This window comes from Panthera leo, chromosome D4 (genome assembly GCF_018350215.1).
Source record: "Panthera leo isolate Ple1 chromosome D4, P.leo_Ple1_pat1.1, whole genome shotgun sequence".
In the NCBI taxonomy this organism is placed as follows: domain Eukaryota; kingdom Metazoa; phylum Chordata; class Mammalia; order Carnivora; family Felidae; genus Panthera; species Panthera leo.
The window spans coordinates 47558600-47580289 of NC_056691.1; the positions used below are offsets into that span (position 1 = coordinate 47558600).

General features: G+C 35.9%; 2 protein-coding genes across 11 annotated transcripts in view; one reads left to right on the forward strand and one right to left on the reverse strand.

The window, feature by feature from the left end:
* ELAVL2 (ELAV like RNA binding protein 2) overlaps positions 1–17245 on the reverse strand; it is a 201176-nt gene extending 183931 nt beyond the window's left edge. For all 6 annotated transcript variants that reach the window (XM_042912819.1, XM_042912817.1, XM_042912816.1 and 3 more), the window contains exon 1: positions 17198–17245. The gene's annotated coding sequence lies outside the window, so the exon portion shown is untranslated. The remainder of the gene's footprint in view (positions 1–17197) is intronic.
* On the forward strand, positions 15160–18777 carry ZRSR2 (zinc finger CCCH-type, RNA binding motif and serine/arginine rich 2). Of its 5 annotated transcripts, none has more exons than XM_042912806.1 (3): positions 15160–15216; positions 15306–15367; positions 16309–18777. In XM_042912806.1, exon 3 carries the CDS (start codon positions 16499–16501, stop codon positions 17903–17905), a length of 1407 nt encoding a protein of 468 aa, XP_042768740.1. In that variant the 5' UTR covers positions 15160–15216; positions 15306–15367; positions 16309–16498; the 3' UTR covers positions 17906–18777. The 5 variants fall into 5 exon arrangements, with proteins under 5 accessions (XP_042768740.1, XP_042768744.1, XP_042768745.1 ...); XM_042912811.1 differs by having other exon boundaries at positions 15162–15367; positions 16309–16398; positions 16499–18777; XM_042912808.1 differs by lacking the exon at positions 15306–15367 and adding an exon at positions 16086–16211 and having other exon boundaries at positions 15162–15210; positions 16335–18777.
* Positions 18778–21690: the final 2913 nt, after the last annotated feature.

Below are 21690 nucleotides of genomic sequence, written 5' to 3' on the forward strand. Positions count from 1 at the left end.
GACCCCTTTTCTGATCATTGCAAATATTTTCTCTCATTCTGTAAGTAGCTTTTTTGCCATGTTGATTGTGTTTTTTAATAGTCTGATACAGTGATTTTTTTTAATGTGCTTTGTAAATTCTACATGTAACACTCTGTCTTTGGAACTTTATATATGTCTTAGGGGAAACTTTAATATTCACTTCCTGTAATATTTATTTGGCTGGTTCATTATCAATGAACACTTAAGTTTTTTTCCAACATTTTGCTACTACTAATAATTCTGTGCCTTTTTTTTTTTATATGTGTCATCTTTCATTTATTCAAGCACATCTGTAGCAAAAATGTCTAGAAGTAGAACTGCTGCATAAAATGATTTATACATTAAAAATTTTGATAACATATCAATTTATACTCCTACGAGCAATTTATGAAAATACTTATTTTCTGGCACATAGGAGTGTATTACTGTCATTTTAATTTGCATATCTTTTACTACAAGGACAAGTAAAATAATTTTATAATTTAAGGTCTGTTTGATTTTCCTTTTCTTTTTTTTATGTTTATTTATTTTTGAAAGCGAGACAGAGTGCAAGTGGGGGAGGGGCAGAGAGAGAGGGAGACACCAAATCTGAAGCAGGCTCCAGGCTCCGAGCTGTCAGCACAGAGCCAGGTGCAGCGCTCGAAATCACGAACCTGTGAGATCATGACCTGAGCCAAAGTTAGATGCTTAACCGACTGAGCCACCTAGGAACTCCTCTTTTTCCTTTTCTGTGAAATGTCTCTGTCTTTTTACCATTTGGGGAAACTTTTTTTTTTTAATTAAATGATAGGAATTAAAGATTCCTATCATTAAATTAATATATTAAAGAAATCAAATGATTGTAATATAAGTGGCAAATATTTTTCCTGAATTGCATTTCTTAGACTTGGTTTATGATATCTTTCATTATGCAGAAATATTGAGTTTATATAGCTAATTCACATTTTTAATGTATCCTTTTTTTAAACTAATTCTTTTTTTAATTTTTTTTTTTTTCCAACGTTTTTTATTTATTTTTGGGACAGAGAGAGACAGAGCATGAATGGGGGAGGGGCAGAGAGAGAGGGAGACACAGAGTCGGAAACAGGCTCCAGGCTCCGAGCCATCAGCCCAGAGCCTGACGTGGGGCTCGAACTCACGGACCGCGAGATCGTGACCTGGCTGAAGTCGGACGCTTAACCGACTGCGCCACCCAGGCGCCCCTAAACTAATTCTTGAAAAAAGGCTTTTTTCACCCTAAGAGCTTTTTTTTTTTTTAAGCGTATTTATTTATTTTGAGATAGAACCAGTGGGGAAGGGGCAGAGAGGGGGACAGAGGATCCGAAGAGGGCTCTGTACTGACAGCAGTGAGCCCATTGCAAGGCTCAAACTCACGAACCATGAGATCATGACCTGAGCCGAAGTCATACTTAACCAACTGAGCCATCCAGGTGCCCCAATGAATTTACATCAATATGAGGTATGCAGTATAGATCCAATGTTATGTTTTCTAAGTATTTATTTCCACACTATTTCCTGTATAGCCCAATCTTTTTCCTAATTTGTAATGCCTCCTTTATCATTCATTATATTTCCACATGTACTTGGGTCTATTAATGTTTCATGATACATACCCCCACATACACATTCATTCTATAATCTTTTAATTAATATAGTTTCTCAATACCTGTCTTAATGTCTAAGGCTCTTCAGCTAGTATACCTTAATACTTGAAATGACTAGGACTCTTTAGTACCTTTATTTTTCAGAATTTTCTAGCTGTTCTATCTTGATTATTTTTCATATGAACTTTAGAAGTACCTTGTCAAATTCCAAAAATATTATCTTTTTTACTGGGATAAAATTAAAGCTTAAAAATTAAATATCATTAAAGTATTTATGAACTTAAGTTTTACTAAGAACATGGTATATACCTTTCTAATATATTTACCTCCTCTTTTGTATCCATTAGTAGCATTTTAACATTTTTCTCATATAAAGCTAATACATTACTTGTTAATTTTATTCCTGGTGTTTTATCTTTTTGTTGCTATTTTTAATGTTGCTATTTTTAATTTATTTTTAATTAAAATTTTTAATTTTTAATTGTTGTTGTTATAAGTTGTTTGAATATATGAAGGTTATTGATTAAATGTTAGGATTTTACTGGGTCATCTTAGTGATATTTAGAAGAGCTTTTTAGCTCATTCCCTTGGGTTTTTTAGGTACATGATTTTACTACCCTAGTAATAATGATAATTCACTTCCTCCATTTTAATTTTTATACTTCTTACTTTTTGGTATGCATTTGGATTGAGTAATGCCTCCACACCATGATTCCCCTCTGAGGTCATCATGATTTGCTTTCACTTCTTTTCTCTGTCTAAAATGTCAGTTTAAGAGAGAAGATGTCCCTGATCACTCTGTGTAAAATAGCCATGCCTCACCCATCATTACAATTTACCTCCCTGTCTCTCTTACCTTGCTTTGTTTTTTTGCCCATGGTAGTTATCCCTATATAATATTTGTTTGCTCGCTTATTTATTGGCTTTCCTGAATACTGTAACCTCTATGAAGGCAGGCTATTTAGCTTTTCTGAAAAAAGACATGTCCCTGCTGCCTAGGATCTTGTCAAGCAAGCATCAGTTGGCTCTAAAATGTTGAATGAATGAATGAATGTTGTAGAGAATATTTTTACATTCTGAGTTAATGGGAATGCTTTTTTGGTTTCCCCACTAAGCCTAAGGCTGTGTAGTTGATATTTAAAGTTTATTTAAATCTGTCTTCTCTATTTATTTTAAAAGATTTTAAGTAATCCCTATACCCAACATGGGCTTGAATTTACAATCCCCAAATCAAGAGTCACTTGCTCTACTGACTGAGCCAGGCAGGCACCCCCCAAATCTGTCTTGTTTAACTCAATAAAAAGATTAAAAAAAAAAAACCCTGAACTTTAAAAAAGTTTCAGTTCACTGGTTTAGTTTATTTTCATTATTTTTTTTTCTGGGTAGTAGGCCCAAGTAGATGGAATAGTATCAGCATTTGAGTCTTAAACATTGTGTTACTAAAGTTTAGTGTTTGGCGTTGTGTCTCGTCACCATCTCATTGCTTTTTTTTTTTTCTCAATACTTCTTTGTTTTGTTTCATTTTGAATGAAACACCTACACAGAGAAGTGCACAAAATACAAATGGATAGCTCAATGACTTCAGACAAAGTAAAACCCCTGAGAGCATTGTCCAGGTCAAAACATGGAACATTGCCCACACTCAGAAGTACAGATTTTAACCTTTTTCTCAATCACTATTGCCCCTGCTCTGACTTCTAGCACTATAATTTAGTTGTATTTGTGTTTTTTCCATCATATGATTAAAATCATACAGTAAGTATTCTTTCGCCTGCATTCTTTTAACATTATAAAATGCATACATGTTGTTACTTATAAATGTAGTTAGTCCATTTTTATTATTGTATTATGATATTTCATTGTGGGAATATACTACTACTTCCAGAATTCGTAATCCCCTCTGCTTGCACACCAAACAGGGACAATTGTAATATGCTGTTTACTCCTTTTTTCCTTCCCCATAGAGAGTTTTCCAGCTCCTTTTCCATGACTAAACATAATTATTGCCTCTTACTTTCCTTTTATTCTTGACTTTTCAAGGCCTCTCTTTTTCCTTAGCCTTTCTGCTCTTAATCACAATGTCCTTGTTCCATTTTTTTTCCCTCCAGGAGCCCGCCCTAGCCTCCTCCTTCCCTGACCATCTAATGCAGAATATTATGACAAAGAAGAAAATACAGTAATCACAAGCTAAAGTACTATACAAATGAACTGTGAATTTTAATTTTTTAATTTGTTGAAAATATACTGTTCACAGAAATATTTTAGATTTAGAGTGGTGTTTCTTGCTATAACTTTATATTTAAGAGACATGGGTTAGTTCTTCTTAATTCTTCAAAATTCTCATATTTAAAAAAAATATTTCTGATGTAACAGAATTAATTTAAAAAATAAATGTATTTTATGTACATAAATATATTTAGGTGTTTATATGATTCACGTAAATTGAATCATTCCCTTAGGGGGATATTTCACATTATCTTTTCATGGAAACTTAAGCTAAAAATAAGGAATTTAGAATACTTTGGTTTCCTGGGTGGCTCAGTCAGTTAAGCGTCTGACTTCAGCTCAGGTCATGATCTCATGGGTTGGTGAGTTTGAGTCCTGCATCCGGCTCTTTGCTGGCTTTTTCAGAGCCTGCTTCAGATTCTGTCTGCCTCCCTCTCTGCCCCTCCCCCACTCACGTTCTGTCTCTCTTTCTCAAAAATAAACTTAAAAAAATAAAATAAAATACTTTGGGTTCCATTTGGCATTTCCTTCAAGAATTTGCTCAAATTTTGTGATGAATTTTGGCATTGCTATCTTATAACAGCAGGAATAATTTGAAGTGTTAATCTAAATTTAAATATAAAGGTTACATAATCCACAACAAACATATTTATTGACCTCCTGATTCAACTAAGTATTACTTTTGCTTTAAAAATGAGATTTCTGCTGTCTGACAAGTATTTGGTGGAAATTTTCATCTTCCATTTTCTGTTGTAAATGGATAGGACACTGCCAGTCTTATTTTGTTGGTTCCATGTTTTGAAATAATTAAACTATTTCAAAGTGTAACCTGGGGTGAAGATGCTCCAGTATCTCAAATGAACAATGATGAAAATCAGCCCTCTTTTGAATATCAAATGGACTCAAAGCAAAAGCTTTAACATTCACTTATAACTTAATACTTTACTGTAAATGGTGTTTCAGAAACAAATAAAAACAAAGTTACTCACTATCCTCACATCTGCACCAAACTCAGAAGTAAATAACAAAGCACTCATTATTATAATACTACATTATTAAATGAGAAAACAATAGCTTTCCAGGAAGGAAGGTTAGTTTTTCAGATGTCACTGCCGGTGGTTGATTTGTTTTGAGATTATAACACAGGTAAAGTGACTTTTCTAAGTTCTTATTGAGCCATAATATGAATCTATATAAGCTAATCTAATTCATGTTAACTATATATGTATAATTTAATTTAAAAGTTATGAAGAATTATTTTTCCTTCTCATGACTCATTCTCTTAGAACAAAAATCTCTGTAGTAAAGTGTTATAATTGTGTGTGTAACTCTATGGTTATATGCAAATATATTTTATGTAAATTTGAGTATTTTATAGGAAACTAAGTTGTGAAATACTTAACATACATGTTCTGGTTAAAACTTCTGAGAGTGGATAAATCACAAGAAACCTTTCTTGAGACAGCGATAGAGCTGAACAACTTTGAAGAGCTTCCACTTAAATAAACCCATTGAAAAAATGTACTTGTCTGTATTCCCTCCCGAAATTACATTCAAACCACATTCAAGGAGTTAGAGATATAATTCACAAGGACAAATAGAATGAGATGACAGGCAACATTTATAAATGTTTCAACTGCTATTCTGACTGATAAATTTGAATTCAGTTACCTAACTTAGTGAGATTGGGGGGCAAGCACTATTTTTGGAAGAACTTCAGCAATTGGAACCACCTGAAAATTGCAATCAGTTTCCTCATAAAATAGAGTTTCTCATCTTTGATGGGCAGTTAAGCAGAGGTGGACACTCCAGTTATAGTAATGCTGTTGAAGGGTACTGAAGCATTTGATGGGTATGTGTGTATGTATGTTATGGACAATGTGTTGGAGCTGGGGGTGATGTGGCAGAAGGAGACTAGATGATTCCTGTAGATTTCTACCCCGTAGAATATCTGTGATTCAAATATTATACAATTCCCTCCTTATTTATAAACCTATGATAGTTTTTTTTTAATGCTTATTTGTTTTGAGAGAGAGAGAGAGAGAGAGAGAGAGAGAGAGAATGAGAGAGACAGCAGGAGTTGGGGAGGGGCAGAGAGAGAGGGAACGGAAGAGAATCCCAAGCAGGCCCCAACACGGGGCTCAATCTCACAAACCATGAGATCATGAGATCATGACCTGCGCTGAAATCAGGAGCTGGACACTCATCTGACTGAGCCACTCAGGCACCCCAACCTATGATATTTCTATATCATTACTGAAAAAATATGAACTGTCATCCTGTGGTTAATAACAACTAAAAACTTGAATTTTACAATTTTTTGAGCGTATACTCAATAGTAATTACTTATTATTTCACCTCTTAAAGAAACATCACAATCTGATGGTTGTTTAAAATAAAGAAAATAGGTCATTTATCACAAATATCTTGTATAAATGCTTGAATTGTGTTGTAGTTAGTGCCAATATCTCAGTTTATCAGCAAATGCTGGGGCTTTAGCGTTAGAGAAAGATGGGCATGAAGGAAGAAAAATATTAGAAGTCACTATTTTAAAAAGCTGTAAATTGGTCTGACGTGATTTTCTGTTTAGAGTCACATAGACTTAGTTTGAATCCTGAATTTGTCATTTTCTAGCTGTATAATAGCACATTGTTTATCTCTTTGGAGCCTTGGTTTCTTTACTGATAATATGGGGAAATAAAAACAGGGAAATAGCATCTAAGCAGAGGGCTATTGTGAGTATTTAATGAGATTAAGCACGTGAAGGATTTAGCACATTGCTTTGTAAGTGCTTAATAATTGTTGGCTATTAATGATATTAATGATAGAATGATGTTAACATTATAGAATGTTACCCCCCCATGAATAGCAGATGTACCCTATGATAGCTGCTATGACATATAATAGTGAGCTCTAGATCTCCTAGAAAATCTCCTAGAAAATCTCTGTTGGTAGATGTTCCATGGAATTCTATGAAAGAATGGGATAACAATCAATTTCTCATGCATCTCAGAAAAATAGCAAATAGAGATTCAACATATACAGATAATGATCACTATTTTGACATTGTCCTAGAGAGGGTGAATAAGAGGCAGCATCTGTGCTAGAAAATCTGGTCTTCTATATTCATTTGGTTATATAAGTAGCTATTGTTAGGTTATATCACTGTGTAGGGGTTCAGCTGGCATAACAAGATGCTGAAGTGTTTTAAATGTATGAGCCTGGTATTCCTGTGTGACTAAAGGCATTGTTTACTAATGACATTAAGTGTAGGGTAGCTCATTTAAAAAAATTGGTCTATTGTATAAAATGAGCCTGCTTTAAAATAAGACCATGTATTTTATTTAATCCGAAAATTAATGTTCCTGAAGAAAATACAAACCCATTTCAATGGTTACCATGCAATTCTAATAAAAATATCTGGCAAAAATGATCAGCAATTACTTACTGTTAAGCCTATTTTACTTGTACTGAATGGAGGGAGACTTTTTAAAATTTTAATTTAAGGAATATATAATAGTAGGAATCCAGAATCCTAATGTTCACAGAGAGTAATGGTTTATTAACTACAATTCATATACTCTGTGACTAGGTGTGAATTCTTTTGAGCTTTAACATAAAAAAGCAACAAGCAGTGCTAGTTTGCTTAAAAAGAAACTGACTTCTGTTATAACTGGTTGCTATAAAACATTTTTTTCAAGTTAGGTCAAAAAAAAGTAGGAATAATCTAGCAAATGGTTACAAAACGAAAAGCAAATCAATCAATACTTATATTGTTAATTTCCAGCCTCACCTCAGGCATCAAGTTTTCTGATTATATATAATGTAAAAAGCATAGTCATAGAAGTAAAACAAAGAAGAGGGAGAAATCAATTATTTCTTCATATACCATGAGAATACCTTTTTAGGCTTGCAAAGCTTAACTACTAACACACTCAGAAAGAGCATTCTTCATATAGTGGGTATAAAAATGGCCTAATTTGAAAGACAAAGTGTTGGCCATGCATACCCAGTAGATTCTATTCAGCAAACTCTTGAGATTTCATGTTGACATAATGAAATATTGTACTATTCCTTGTAGGCTAAATTTTTCTTTACCTCCTTAAATCAATAGCCTAATAATATTTTGTCCAACTCTGACTGCATCTAAATTTGAAGTTGCTTTACTGAAAATTGCAGGTTTACTGCTCTCAAGTTACTCACCCTTTCTTTTTACCTCCCTTTCAGATCTTTCCTCCAAATCTTTTAGAACTAGTCTTTAGAATATATATAATACACATTAATAAGAATCACTTAAGCATAACTATTTTCTTTGGGTGCCAGGGAAGATGTCCATCTTTCTTAGTGTTGGCAATTGGTTTAATTTCTTCAGGCTCTTTAATAAAATAAACGTTGGTGTCCAATGTGATTATTCTTGTATTAGCTAGGTAATTTCTCTGGGGTAGGTGACAATTTAATTCAATAATAAGCTATTATGTGTGTAGGGGAAGGGCATTTTGGGCAGAATCTTGATTAGTTTTCACAAGATTCAATGTACTGTATATTTATAAACCAATATCTTAAGTTCTTGAATCTGTATTGCTAAAGGGTTCACAAATTTTAAATTCTCAGGTCCCCACCTAATGATACAGTGTTTTTTAGATTACATTTAAATATGAAAATTTTCAAATAGACACAAAAGTAGAAAGAAAAGTAAAATGAATCTCTGTGTACCAATCATCCAAATTCAACAGTTATCAAGACTACCATGATTGCTTCATAATTTTTACTTTGTAAGAGTATTTTATATAAACTTTTCTTGAAGAATAACAAACTACAGAAAAGTGCACGAACCATAAGAACATAACCCTATGAGCATCTGTATCAAGAAGCAGAACAACAGCAGATCCCCAAAAGTCTTCTTATGCTCCCTTCTAGTCATTACTCCCAACTTCAAGGGAAACTGATATTATGACCTCTATCATCATTAATTAGTTTTGCCTATTTTTGGAATTTTGTATAAATAAAATCATGTAGTATGGACTCTTTTGTGTCTGTCTTCATGTCCTCAATATTATGTTTATGAGATTCGTCCATGCTGTAGCAGCCTGCTGGAGTTTGCTCTTGTTGTACGGTACTCAGTTGTATGGATAGGCCATTATATACCCATTTTACTGTTGAACATTTGGATTGTTTCCAGTCTTTGGCTTTAAAAATATTGCTGCCATTAGCATTCTTTTACATGCCTTTTGGTGAACATATGTGAACATCTCCTTATGTATACATGTGCTGAATTATTTTTAGATTTTTAATGTTTATTTTTTAGAGAGAGAGAGACAGTGCGAGTTGGGGAGAGAGAGAGAGAGAGAGAGAGAGAGGGAGACAGAGACAGAGAGAGGGGGAAACACAGACTCTGAAGCAGGCTCTAGGCTCTGAGTTATCAGCACAGAGCCTGATGCAGGGCTCAAACTCACACACTGTGAGATCATGACCTGGGCCAAAGTCGGACCCTTAACCGGCTGAGCCACCCAGGTGCCCCCACGTACTGAATTATTTTAAAGTAAATTCCAGAAATTGTCATTTCACCTTTGTATGTTTCAGCATACTTTGGCATGCATCTTGACAAAGTATGGACATTTTCTCACATAATAATCACTGTTGCTTGTTATCATTGGATGCCTTGTCTAATTAAAATGCATGGAAAAATACTGAAGTTGAAATATACCAAAGCTGATAGTAGTTTTCTTTAGTTCTGATGGACAGATCAAATAACCAACAAGCATTTATTAAACTCTTTTTTGCCAGATCATCTAACTCATCTGTTTGGCAGTTTTTGGGGTTTTTTTTTTTTTTTTGCTTTTTAAATGTTTATTTTTGAGAGAGAGAGCACAAGCAGAGGAGGGACAGGGAGAGGGGAACGGAGGATCCTGAAGTGGGGTCTGCACTGACAGCACAGAGCCCAACGTGGGGCTTGAACTCATGAACTGCGAGACCATGACCTGAGCCAGAGTCAGACACTCAATCAACAGAGCCACCCAGGCACCTCTGGCAGTATTCTCACTCATAAACCCAATTACTGATTGGAATTTAAGGGGAGAAAATAATTCCTTTTGATAAATTGCTAGCAATGGAACTGTATATATTAGGTATCATAAACTAATAATTCAACTCACGAACAAAATGGGCTGTGGAGCATACTTTAATGAATACTGACTTAAGTGACTTTTTCCAAGTGTAAATGTTTCTTCTACAGGATTTCTGACAAATGTTTAAAATAAATTATTGATAGTAATCAATATATTATATATACCATAATGATTATATATATATTATAGAAAATATATGATATTGTGTATATTATATAAATATATTTAATAATAGATAATATATAGGGACACTTGGGTGGCTCAGTCGGTTAAGCATCTGACTTCGGCTCAGGTCATAATCTTGTGGTTCCTGAGTTAAGCCCTGTGTCAGGCTCTGCGTTGACAGCTTGGAGCCTACTTCAGATTCTGTGTCTCCCTCTCTCCCTGCCCCTCCCCCACTTGCACTCTCTTTCTCTCAAAAATAAACAATAAAAAAATTTTTTTAAAGAATAGATAATATATACTGATTAAAATTATTTAACATATAATTGAGATAGCTTTAATTAATTAGTACTTAAGACATTCAAAGAGATATCTTAACTAACATTTCCTACATCTGATTTCATTGTTTTATGAACATAATGTCAATGGAAAGAAATGATCTTTTTTGCTTGGGATATATGATAATGATTAAATAATTTAGAATACCTTTGCTGATATAATCTTGGTCCATGTCTCAGGTTGAACCACTCCTAATTTATAGATTGATTTTTTTTGCTCGGATTTTCCTTATTTATCACTCCAAACATTAAAACATGTTTTAGAACTTGCCTCAAATTCTGATTTTCTAATGCATTTGCTGTGTGATCCTGATCAAGCAATGACTTCTCTGAGGCCCAATTTTCTTGTCTAAATCATATTGTAGTAATTCCCACCTCTTTTTTTCATATTTATTTAAAAATAATTCAGGGCGCCTGGGTGGCTCAGTCAGTTGAGCGTCAGACTTCAGCTCAGGCCATGATCTCACAGTTCATGAGTTGGAGCCCCATGTTGGGCTCTGTGCTGACAGCTCAGAGTCTGCAGCCTGCTTTGGTTTCTGTGTCTCTGGCTCTCTCTCTGCCCCTCCCCCACTTGTGCTCTGTCTCTCTGTCTCTCAAAAATGAATAAATGTTAAAAAAAATTTTTTAAATAATTGTAATATTTATCATGAAGATTTTTCTAGAAACTCACACTAAATATAAAAATTTGTATATTAATATGCTATTTCAATAGTTTTAAGTTCTAAAATCAAAAGACTGGCATAAACACAGTAGAAACTATTTAAGCTGTCTGCTTTTGTTTTGAATCTTGTTTTCTTTTGACTTTTGGTCACTTAAAACAGTAAAACAACATCAACAAGACAATAGCTATGATTTACTGACCCTTACTGCGTACCAAGTATTGTGTTTATTAGTTCATGTAAAATGTTTGTAATCTTTACAACAATGCTGTAAGGTAGCTTAATATCAATTATAATAATTTATGCCTGTTTTACAAATGAAGAGATTGACATTCAGAGAAGTTAAATAAGTTTTACATTGTCACATAGCTGGTAAGTAGTAGAGACAAAATTCCAACTCATTTTTCTTCTCATTAGCTAGGTCAAGATTTCCTTTATACAATGTAAACTCACTTTATTCTGCTATTGTGTCTGTACAAATAGACTTGTGAGCACTATGATGTAGTTATGTTAGTTTTCAGTAAATTTTTAAAGAAATGTCAGTAAATAATGCTATTTTACCAACCTCATGGGGTGTCAGGTTGTAAAAAATTAAATATTAATGTTCTTTTTATGTCTATAAACAGAGCCGTAAACAATTTAATAAATTTTGATATTATATGTGAAATTAGCATATTTTAGGAACTCATTTTTACAAGTTGATAACTTTTAAATACAGGGTACAAAATTTTTTAAATAATTAATTAAATTTTATCTAAAATTTACCCATCTATTGTGATGTGTTAGGGTGTTAACTGGATGCACAGAAGGCACTAAGCACCCTTGATTAACTGCCAAGCCACATTTTTTCGTGGAACTAACAATGTATAGAATCTGAGCATTCATTTTTAAGAAAAGTATCATTAAAAGTTCTGTTGCGAAATGTTTGCCTCTGCAATGAGGAGCTGTGTAATGTGGCTATTCGGAAATCACATTCCTAATTATTTATCTACCTCCTCGTCAGTTTAATATCAAATTATATTTCATCCTTCCTACCTTCTTAGAAGCCTTGAGTATAAAGAGTAAAGAATTTTTGATGGAACAATTCATAATGCCTGAAAACATTTGCCTCGTATAGTCATAGCTCTAATCTTACTTCTGATTAAAGATTGAGGTTATTAGTAAATTGAAGGTCCCTTATTTCCCATGTGTTAAATAAAGTATTAGTGCTCTAAACCAAGTAAGGGATTACTTTGGGGGAAATCAGGTATATTTTCTAGTCCTGCTTGTGTGCTTTCTTATGGCCAATGTTTTTAAAGGTCCCAGGGGATTAGAGTGTGTGGGGTACACGGGGTGTGTGTGTGTGTGTGTGTGTGTGTGTGACTATTTCTGTTTGTAGGGAGGTAAGGAGTAGGACAGAGAGTAGAAAAGCGTGTTTAGGGAAAGTAGGGAGAGGAAAAGAGAACACATCAAAGAGAGAAACTTTTTTTTTTTAGAAGAGAAACTTAAAAAAATTGTTTTTTAATGTTTGTTTATTTCCGAGAGAGAGAGAGAGAGAGAGAGAGAGAGAGAGAGAGAGAGAGAGAGAGAAACAGCACGCGCGGGGGAGGGGCAAAGAGCGATCAGGAGACAGAATCTAAAGCAGGCTTCAGGCTCCAAGCTGTCAGCACACAGCCCAGTGTGGGGCTCCACCCCAAGAACCGTGAAATCATGACCTGAGCGGAAGTTGGAGGCTCAACCAACTGAGCCACCCAGGAGGGAGAAACTTTCAAACTGAGATTGCTAAGTATACAGGGGTATTACTTCTGAGGTAATACTTTCCCACTGTTAGAAAAGAGATGCTGGAAGCTTGTTGGCCAATATGTAGTGTAGGGGATTTGGATATTTGGATCTAATATCAGGTCCACTTGTAAATCAAAGATTCTAGAAATCCATAATTCTAAATGATATGAAACTGGTTAGAGGTCCTTGGATGGCAGTTATGAATTAGATCAAGTTCAAAGGGGGAGAGGTTTTTATTCTCCTTGCATGGCTACAAGAACAGTTTCAAACACATGATAATAATAGTGCTTTGTCTTACAAGATGAAAGTTTGACTCCACTTTTCGTTCTCTATTACCAACAGTAATTCAATTAAAATTTTATTTCAAGCTCATCGTCTGTCAGAAGCTTTGTCTTTGGTATGCTTGAATTCTAATATACCCTATGTAAGTCATTCAAACTAGTGAGCATCTCATTTGGCAAAAAGAATACAGTTGTTTTTTTCATAAACAGCAGTTTGGAAAACTGGGTAGAGAACAAACTGTTCACTTAGCATTGCAGTTACTTTGTTCTTTTTCTCTGTGATATGCTCTAATTTTATTACCACAAACAAATGAAAGGCGTAGGGATGGGAAGTAGGGTACAGGCCATATTCTGAACTGGCTTTCAATTGTGACTTGTTCTGATTCCATTTGTACATTCAAAAATGGCTATTTTGAAATTAAATTTGCTTGGCATATCTAGGCTATCATTTGCTTTTGTTTTGTGGAGCTATCTTCATTCTGTGGGATGATAGGATTCAGGTCTAGCTGGTCACTCTATCATTTCAGTGGGTGAAGCTTATTCTCACTGAGATTGTATTATGTTTAGGAATTCACTTTCTCTTTTAGCTGTGGATGAACATCGTTATTAACTCCAATTCTTCCTCAAGTGTTATCTTTCTGCAATTTGCATCAGTATCACTTGGGACGATTGTTAGATTCTAGCACAAATTTACACAATCAAAAACATAGGGATCTGAATTTTAAACACATTTCCAAACAAACAGGTAATTCTTATTTAGCCTAATATTTAAAAGTCATGATCATCTGAGTTAGTCTGTGTTGCCTTTCCCCTTTCACTAGCTTTCCAAAGAAAAGTCTAATATTCTTACACCAGTCTTGCTCTCTCCTCTCAGTCCTGGGTCTTTCTTGAACCGAGGCAAATCCCCTTGTTGATCCATGAATTTTTCCCCTCGTAACCAGATGTAGAAACCAAACATGTCAAAAGAATACTGTGGTGGCTAAATTTTATGTGCTGATTTGGCTAGGCTATGGTGCCTGGCTGTTTGGTTAAATATTAGTCTAATGTTGCAGTGAAGGTATTTTGTAGATGTACTTAACATCTATAGTTGTTGACATTAAGTAAGGGAGATTGCCCTTGATAATGTGAGTGGACTTCCTCCAGTCAGCTGGCTTAAGACCAGAACCTGACATTTCCCAGGCAAGAAGGAATTCTGTCTCAAGGTTATGATATAGAAATCCTGCCTGAGCTTCCAGCCTGCTGGTCTGCCCTACAGATTTCCAATCTCAGACTAGCCAGCTCCCAGAAATGTGTAAGGCAATCCCTTAAAATTTCTTTGTATGTATGTATATGTGTGTACAATATAAAAATCAGTAAATAATCTGTATCAATATCTATGTATCTATCTATCTATCTAATCTATCATGGTCTTGGTTCTGTTTCTTTAAGAACCCAGACAGGTACAAGTACCTCCACATGCCATGTGACTCTCATGTTCAGGGGCTAATGTTCTCAGATCTCCTTAGTAATGCCCCCACTATGTGTTTGTGTAGTCAATAGCACTAACTTCTGTCTTCAATCTTATATTACTGGTTGCTTCCCCACAGCTGGTCTCTAGGATAAGGCTTTATACTGAACAATGAATTCATACTTTTCTACCATTCAGCTCATCTAATTCCTAATTAATGTTTGTTTCCTATATTTTCTGATTCTGACTCCATTTAACAGACTAATACCGAAGCTATACATGTAGGATACAACATTATTTACATGGCTTTATCTTATTTATTTATTGATTGATTGAGAGAGGGAGAGAAAGTGTGCAAGCAGGAGCAAGTGAGGGAGGGGCAGAGGGAGAGTGAGAGAGAGAATCCCAAACCGACTCCACTCCCAGTACAAAGCCTGATGCAGTGTCAATTTCACAACCAACTGATTGTGAGATCATGACCTGAGCCAAAACCAAGAGTCAGATGCTTAATTGAGCCACCCAGGAGCTCTCCATGGCTCTGTCTTTGCAACCAGAGCAGTTCCCCTAGGACCCAACTCATTTTAGGGTACAGGTATCATTTTGGATCCTCTCTGTACCTCTGCTTTTTCCTCTTGTCTTTTCCTAATTTTCCAAGCAGATCATTATGCTTTGATCCTACAGATTGGTTTGGCAACAAAAATATCCTTGCTCTCTGCCAAATTTTTGGGTCAAGCGTGAAAAGTGTAAGTGTAAAGAGAGAAATTATTTTTCCATTTTAGCAATTAGCCTCAGAATTCCTCTCATGGTGAGGAACTTTTTGGGTAAAAAGCTCATATGCAATAAACTGTATTTTGTTGCAAGAGTGTGGCAGTTGCCAAGGTCATATATTATAGTTGGAGGTAATATACTATAGCGGTTTAAAGGAGAGGTTCTAGAATCAGATTGTATTGGTTCAAATCCCAGCCCTACTACTTATTAGCTTTGTGAACTTGGAAAAATTACTAGACCTTTTGGTTTCTCGTCTGTAAAAAGGCTGATAATATTAATAGTCCCTAGGATTTTTCTGAGGAATAAATGGAATGATACCTGTAAAACACATAGCACAGTGTCTGAAATATGTGAAATACTCAATAGATGGTAGCTGTTATTATTTTCATTGTCAGAAGACGGAAAGGTCCTCCACATGAGAGGGAAAGAGAATGGAGGACAGGGGTTCAAGACGATCCGGAAAAACCTGGGACTTACAATAGTAAGATGGCAGAATGACATTTGAAACTAGTTCAGATTTAATATTTCACAGGAAATTGTTTGAATTGCTGAGATACAAGCCTTTTCCTTTCCTCCTCTTCCAAGTCAGTAAAATCTACTAAAGTCATTAATCCTCCACGCTATTAGTAGCGTGTGTGTTTAACACTGGTGAGGGTGTAGAGTTTCACGTCCAGATTAAACTATGCATTATAGAGATAATATACACGGTGGCAAGAAACACGGTGGCCGAAGAGTCTGAGGACCTGAGCCCGTCACTAATTTGCTGGAATTTTTGTAAGAGTTTTATATTTTGTAACAGATCAAGACAAGCTTGCTCAGGTAAAAAGCACGGGAAATCTCCAGCTGATATCTGGGTTAAATGAGTAATTTGTTTCTTTTCATATTTTTTTCGGAAAATGGAACATGCCTTTGATAGTGCTCTCTATCGCTCATTCTCTGAAGGGTGTCATACGCATGCCAAGACTAACACGGTCACGTTAGTCACTACTACGATGGCCACTCAAAGGTAATTTCAATCTTTACTTGCACCTGTAGAACAAAAAAGGGGCTCAAAGTTGTGTTCCCAAACCACGCTGTCTAAAATACACGTTACTGACCCTGGCAAGATGGCGGCGCCCGAGAAGTTACCGTTTCCGGAGAAACCAAGCCACAAAAAGTACAGGGCCGCCCTGAAGAAGGAGAAACGAAAGAAACGGCGGCAGGAACTCGCTCGACGGAGAGACTCGGGACTCTCCCAGAAGGAGGAGGACGCTGCTTTTATTGAAGAACAACACCCAGAAGAAGAGATGCTGTCGGAGACCGAGAGGCAAAAATTACACGAGGCGTGGCTGCTTCGGGAGCAGAAGGCACAAGAAGAATTCCGAATCAAGAAGGAAAAGGAAGAGGCAGCTAGAAAACGGCAGGAAGAACAGGAGAGAAAGTTGAAGGAAGAGTGGGAAGAGCAGCAGAGAAAGGAGAGAGGAGAGGAGGAGCAGCAGAAGCTCCAGGAGAAGAGAGAAAGGGAGGAAGCTGCGCAGAAGACGCTGGAGCAGGCTGAAAGCGAGTTGGGAAATGGTGCCACATGGCAGAACCCAGAACCACCCACGGCCTTAAGGATAATGGAAAAAGATCGAGCTAACTGTCCATTCTACGGTAAAACAGGAGCGTGCAGATTTGGAGACAGGTGTTTGCGTAAACACAATTTCCCGTCGTCGAGTCCCACGCTTCTGATTAAAAGCATGTTTACGACATTTGGAATGGAGCAGTGCAGACGGGATGACTATGACCCCGATGCGAGCCTCGAGTACAGTGAAGAGGAAACCTACCAGCAATTCCTGGACTTCTATGATGACGTGCTGCCCGAGTTCAGGAGCGTGGGGAAAGTGATCCAGTTCAAGGTCAGCTGCAACTTCGAACCTCACCTGAGGGGCAACGTGTACGTTCAGTATCAATCGGAAGAAGAATGCCAAGCGGCCCTTTCTCTGTTTAACGGACGATGGTACGCAGGACGGCAGCTTCGGTGCGAATTCTGCCCCGTGACCCGATGGAAAATGGCAATTTGTGGCTTATTTGAAATACAACAATGTCCAAGAGGAAAACACTGCAACTTTCTTCATGTGTTCCGAAATCCCAACAACGAGTTTTGGGAAGCTAATAGAGACATCTTCCTGTCTCCAGATCGGACTGGCTCCTCCTTTGGCAATGGCTCGGACAGGAGAGAGAGGACGGGCCACCAGGACGAATACTACTGGAGGCCCGGGAGGCGGAGAAGCCCTAGTCCATCGCATTCCTACGAGAGAAGCGGGGAAGCTGAGAGGAAAAGGAAAAGCAGTCACCGGGGGAAGAAGTCTCACAAACACACGTCAAAGAGTCGCGAGAGGCACAGTTCACGCAGTAGAGGAAGAAAAAGGGACCGCAGCCGGATCCGCGGCAGCCGCAGCCAGAGTTCCTTCGGGTCCAGGAGTCCTGGCGGGAAGAGGTCAGGCAGCAGAGACAGAAGTACTCAGAGTCCCAAATCCAATTTTGTTCTTTAAAAAAAAAAGAAATACACCTTACACGTCTTGTAATTTCTCTGAGGGATCTTACTTCTTTGTTAAAGAAATAAATGTAGCCTTTGTAGCTAAGGACTCACCTTCTTCCCTCTCCCACTCTCATTCTTGTATTTTTGCATTACAAAAGAACAGGTCCAGAGAAGAAGGGGGTCTCATCAGAAAGAAGGAAGGAAGAGAATCTAAAAGGGGCAATGAATGACAATTTGTCTTTAGTAGTGATAGGGAGAAAGAGAGGAAAACAGAAAACGAACATTAAAAGCTTTTTTTCCCCTTGCTATATCCAGAAAATCTAAAAGAAAAAGAAGACTGTGGAATCCAATTATTTATGTCTCTTTTCTTGAGAGGGACTGATCATCATCCATTAACACATGTTAATGTTTAATTAATTTTTGATAATGCAAGTTAATACTGAATGTGTAATGTGAGCTATATTTTACATTTTTTACACATTTACATAATGACAAACTAGAGTTGCTGACATGCTGAGAAGGACAGCACAAGAAAAGGCAATTATAGGCTGATAGTCCTAATAAACATATCATATATGAGATTATGCTAGCTCATAAAATGATTTAGGGAATATAACTTCTATGCATATATTCTTTGGAAAACTTGTATATGACTGGAACATTTACTCCTTGAATGTTTGCAATTCTTCATTAGTGGTATCATTTGGGCTTGGAGTTTCAAATGTGGCAAGATTTTTTATTTGGATTAAATTTCTTCAATAGTAGTTGACTATCTAGATGATTCTATTTCTGCCTAAATCAGTTTTATAAGTTACATGTTTCTAGAAATTTTCCATTTTTGTCTAAATATTCAAATGTTTTGGTATGAAGTTGTTCCTGATATACTTCTATATTTTTGATGTTTGCAGTGTCTCTGATAATTTCCTCAATTATATATTTTAACGCTAGCAATTTGTACTAGCTTATTGTCTCTATATAATTCTTGAATAGAACAGAATTCTCTTTCTTTCATATCACTTTCTGCAAAATGTCTACTGCTTTTTACCATGAGAATAGCATGGTGGATTAAATAAAGATGAACAATTCATAGAAATCCCTCAAGTGTGGGGTCTAGTTCTCTTTGCTTTGAATCTGGGATGGTCAATGACTACATTAACAAAGGGTATAAGATATGAGAGAAGGGACCCTTTGACTATTTCTGGGCCTTGCTTTTTTTTTTTTTAAGAGGAATTATAGTTTCCACTCTCCCCTCTCAGAACCCTGAACCGCTGTGGAAAACATCCTACTTCTCAGTGGAAGACATCACCTGGAGAGGCCCTGGGGTTACAGGAGATACAGAAGGTTCCTGTTGAGCCTAGCCTTTCAGCCATCCTGGTCAAGGTACTAGGGAAGTGAGTGAGGCCATCTAAAACTTACTAAACCAGACTAGAAGCTCGCTGAATGTCCCCGAGTAACTCTGCTGATGCCATGTAGAAAAGAAAAAGTTGACAACCCAATCCTGCCTGAATTTTTGACCCACTAAATTGTGAGATATAAATAAAATGGTTACTGTTTACACACTAAGTTTTGGGGGTAGTTTGGCTCACAGGAATAGATAACCAAACAACAAAGGTCGTAAATCTGTTGTCATTTTTATTCTGCATGCCAATATATGCTACATCTTTGAGAGAAATTTTATGGACTGTTCTAGGTCTGTAGTGACATTCTGGTTTGAATAAAAGCAGTAAAACTGCATCGACCTTCATGGTAAAATAATTGAGAAATATAAATTTACTAGTTAGGGAGGAAATACCCTGATAAAATAATTGCCCTAAATAAAATCATGCAGGTAGAAAAAAAAAAAACAAAAACAAATGAGATGTGTTTATGGAGTAACACACCAGTTTTCTGGAATAGAAAAGTTTTGAAATGAAGTTCCAGGAGAGAAAAATAAAATTCTAGGTGAAGACCATGCAATTAAGGCAGCATTTTTAAAGTGTGTTACATAGTTTTGGGATATGTTTTGGGATAATTTTGAAAAAAAAAAAAAGAGAATTCCATAATGAAATATGTCTGAAAAAAAACACACATTAAAATGTCACTTAATAAATATTTATTAAGCCAATGAAACCCGTGTTAAAGTTTAATAGTTTTATGCTCTTGAGGACTTGGACTATCCTTTAATATGCTTAAGCAGTTATAAATATCTAAGAGGCATAGTTGGTGAAATACTAGGCAGGGTTCCTAGGTATTTGACCACATGACAACCTCCTGATTGTTCATCAGGGAACTACTTGTGTTCCACAGAACACACTTTGGGAAATATTGCTTTAAATCTGTTGTATTCTGATATAAACTACAAAAATTATTAAATTCTGGTTCTGGTAATAGCCAAGGATCTGGTATTGTAATAATCCTGCAGGTAACAATTGTAAACTGTGAATTAAGTTAAAAAAAAATAAAACGGCACAAGGTTTAACTAAAAGCAGGAAAACGTATTAAAAGAAACTTGATCCTTGAAAGAAGAGAACTGCACTGAATGAGATCCACATTTACATAGAGTTTTCCAGGAGGACCCTTCCTCGTCCATCAGTGTTCTGCAGCTTGAGTAAAGAGATACAGAAGTATTGGCTTGTGGTGTCAAAGTGTGGAGTTTGGGGTCCTCCAAGTAGCTCAAAATTGAAAGGGGTTAATCTCATAAAAAAAGTACTCCACGGTGTAGAGTCTAAATCTATATATATGTCTAAATCTATATATAATCTCTCCTCAAATCTTTGGTTAATCCCTGAACTGGGCATTCATGAGGAAAACTCTAGGCATCTGGTGGATTTCAAGTCAGAAAAGCTAAATAGGGGAGCAAAGATTTCGGCTGGTGCTTACCATAAGGAAGACAGTTTGGAATTTGAGTCCCACCAAGTTAACTTTTACGCTAGAATAAAATCAAATATATTCTCAAATGAAGATAACAAAATTCAGTGTCCACAATGTGTTATCCACAGTGTCTAGTGTACAAATTTTCTAGCCATGCAAAAAACAGGTTAAGATGACCTATAGTCTAGGAAAAAACCACAAAAAAGAAACCGATCTTAAGATAGCACAAATGCTTAGGTAAAAGTCTAATCTGTTGATTAGACATTATTATTGTGTCAGTGTTAATTTACTGATATTGATAATTGTACTGTGCTCACATAAAAATAATTATTTAAAGGTAAGTAAGTGTCATTTATACAACTTACACATTTCAGAAAATAATTCTATCCATATAGACAGAGAGAGAAAGAAAAAAGAATGAACCAAAAGTGATTAAATGCTAACATTTAGGGAATCTGGTAAAGGGTATTGGAGAATTCTTTGTATTATTATTATGCCTTTTCTGTTACTCTTAAATTATGTCATTCATCAAAAATTATAAAAATATGATATGGTATTAGAGACAGATATAGTAAGGGCCATGATTAACTTTGATGAGTGTGTATCATGAAAAAAAAAATAAAGAGAATATTGAATATCAGCAAGGGTGCCGTGAGAGGGCCAAACTTACACATTGCTAGAGGGAGTAGAAGTTGGGAAAACCCTCTGCAAAACATTTGGTGATGTAGATTAAAAGCCATTGACAATGGGTGTCCTATTTTATTCAGTAATTCCATTCTGGAAATCTGTCCTAAGAAAATAATATAAAATGTGGGAACAGCTATTTGTATAAAATATGTCAAATCCAGAATTATTTACAAGGCTAAAAATATAAGGAATTTAAATATCTTTTAATAATTAGTTGGTCGTGTATATTACGGTAAAGACTTATGGTTGGATATTATACAA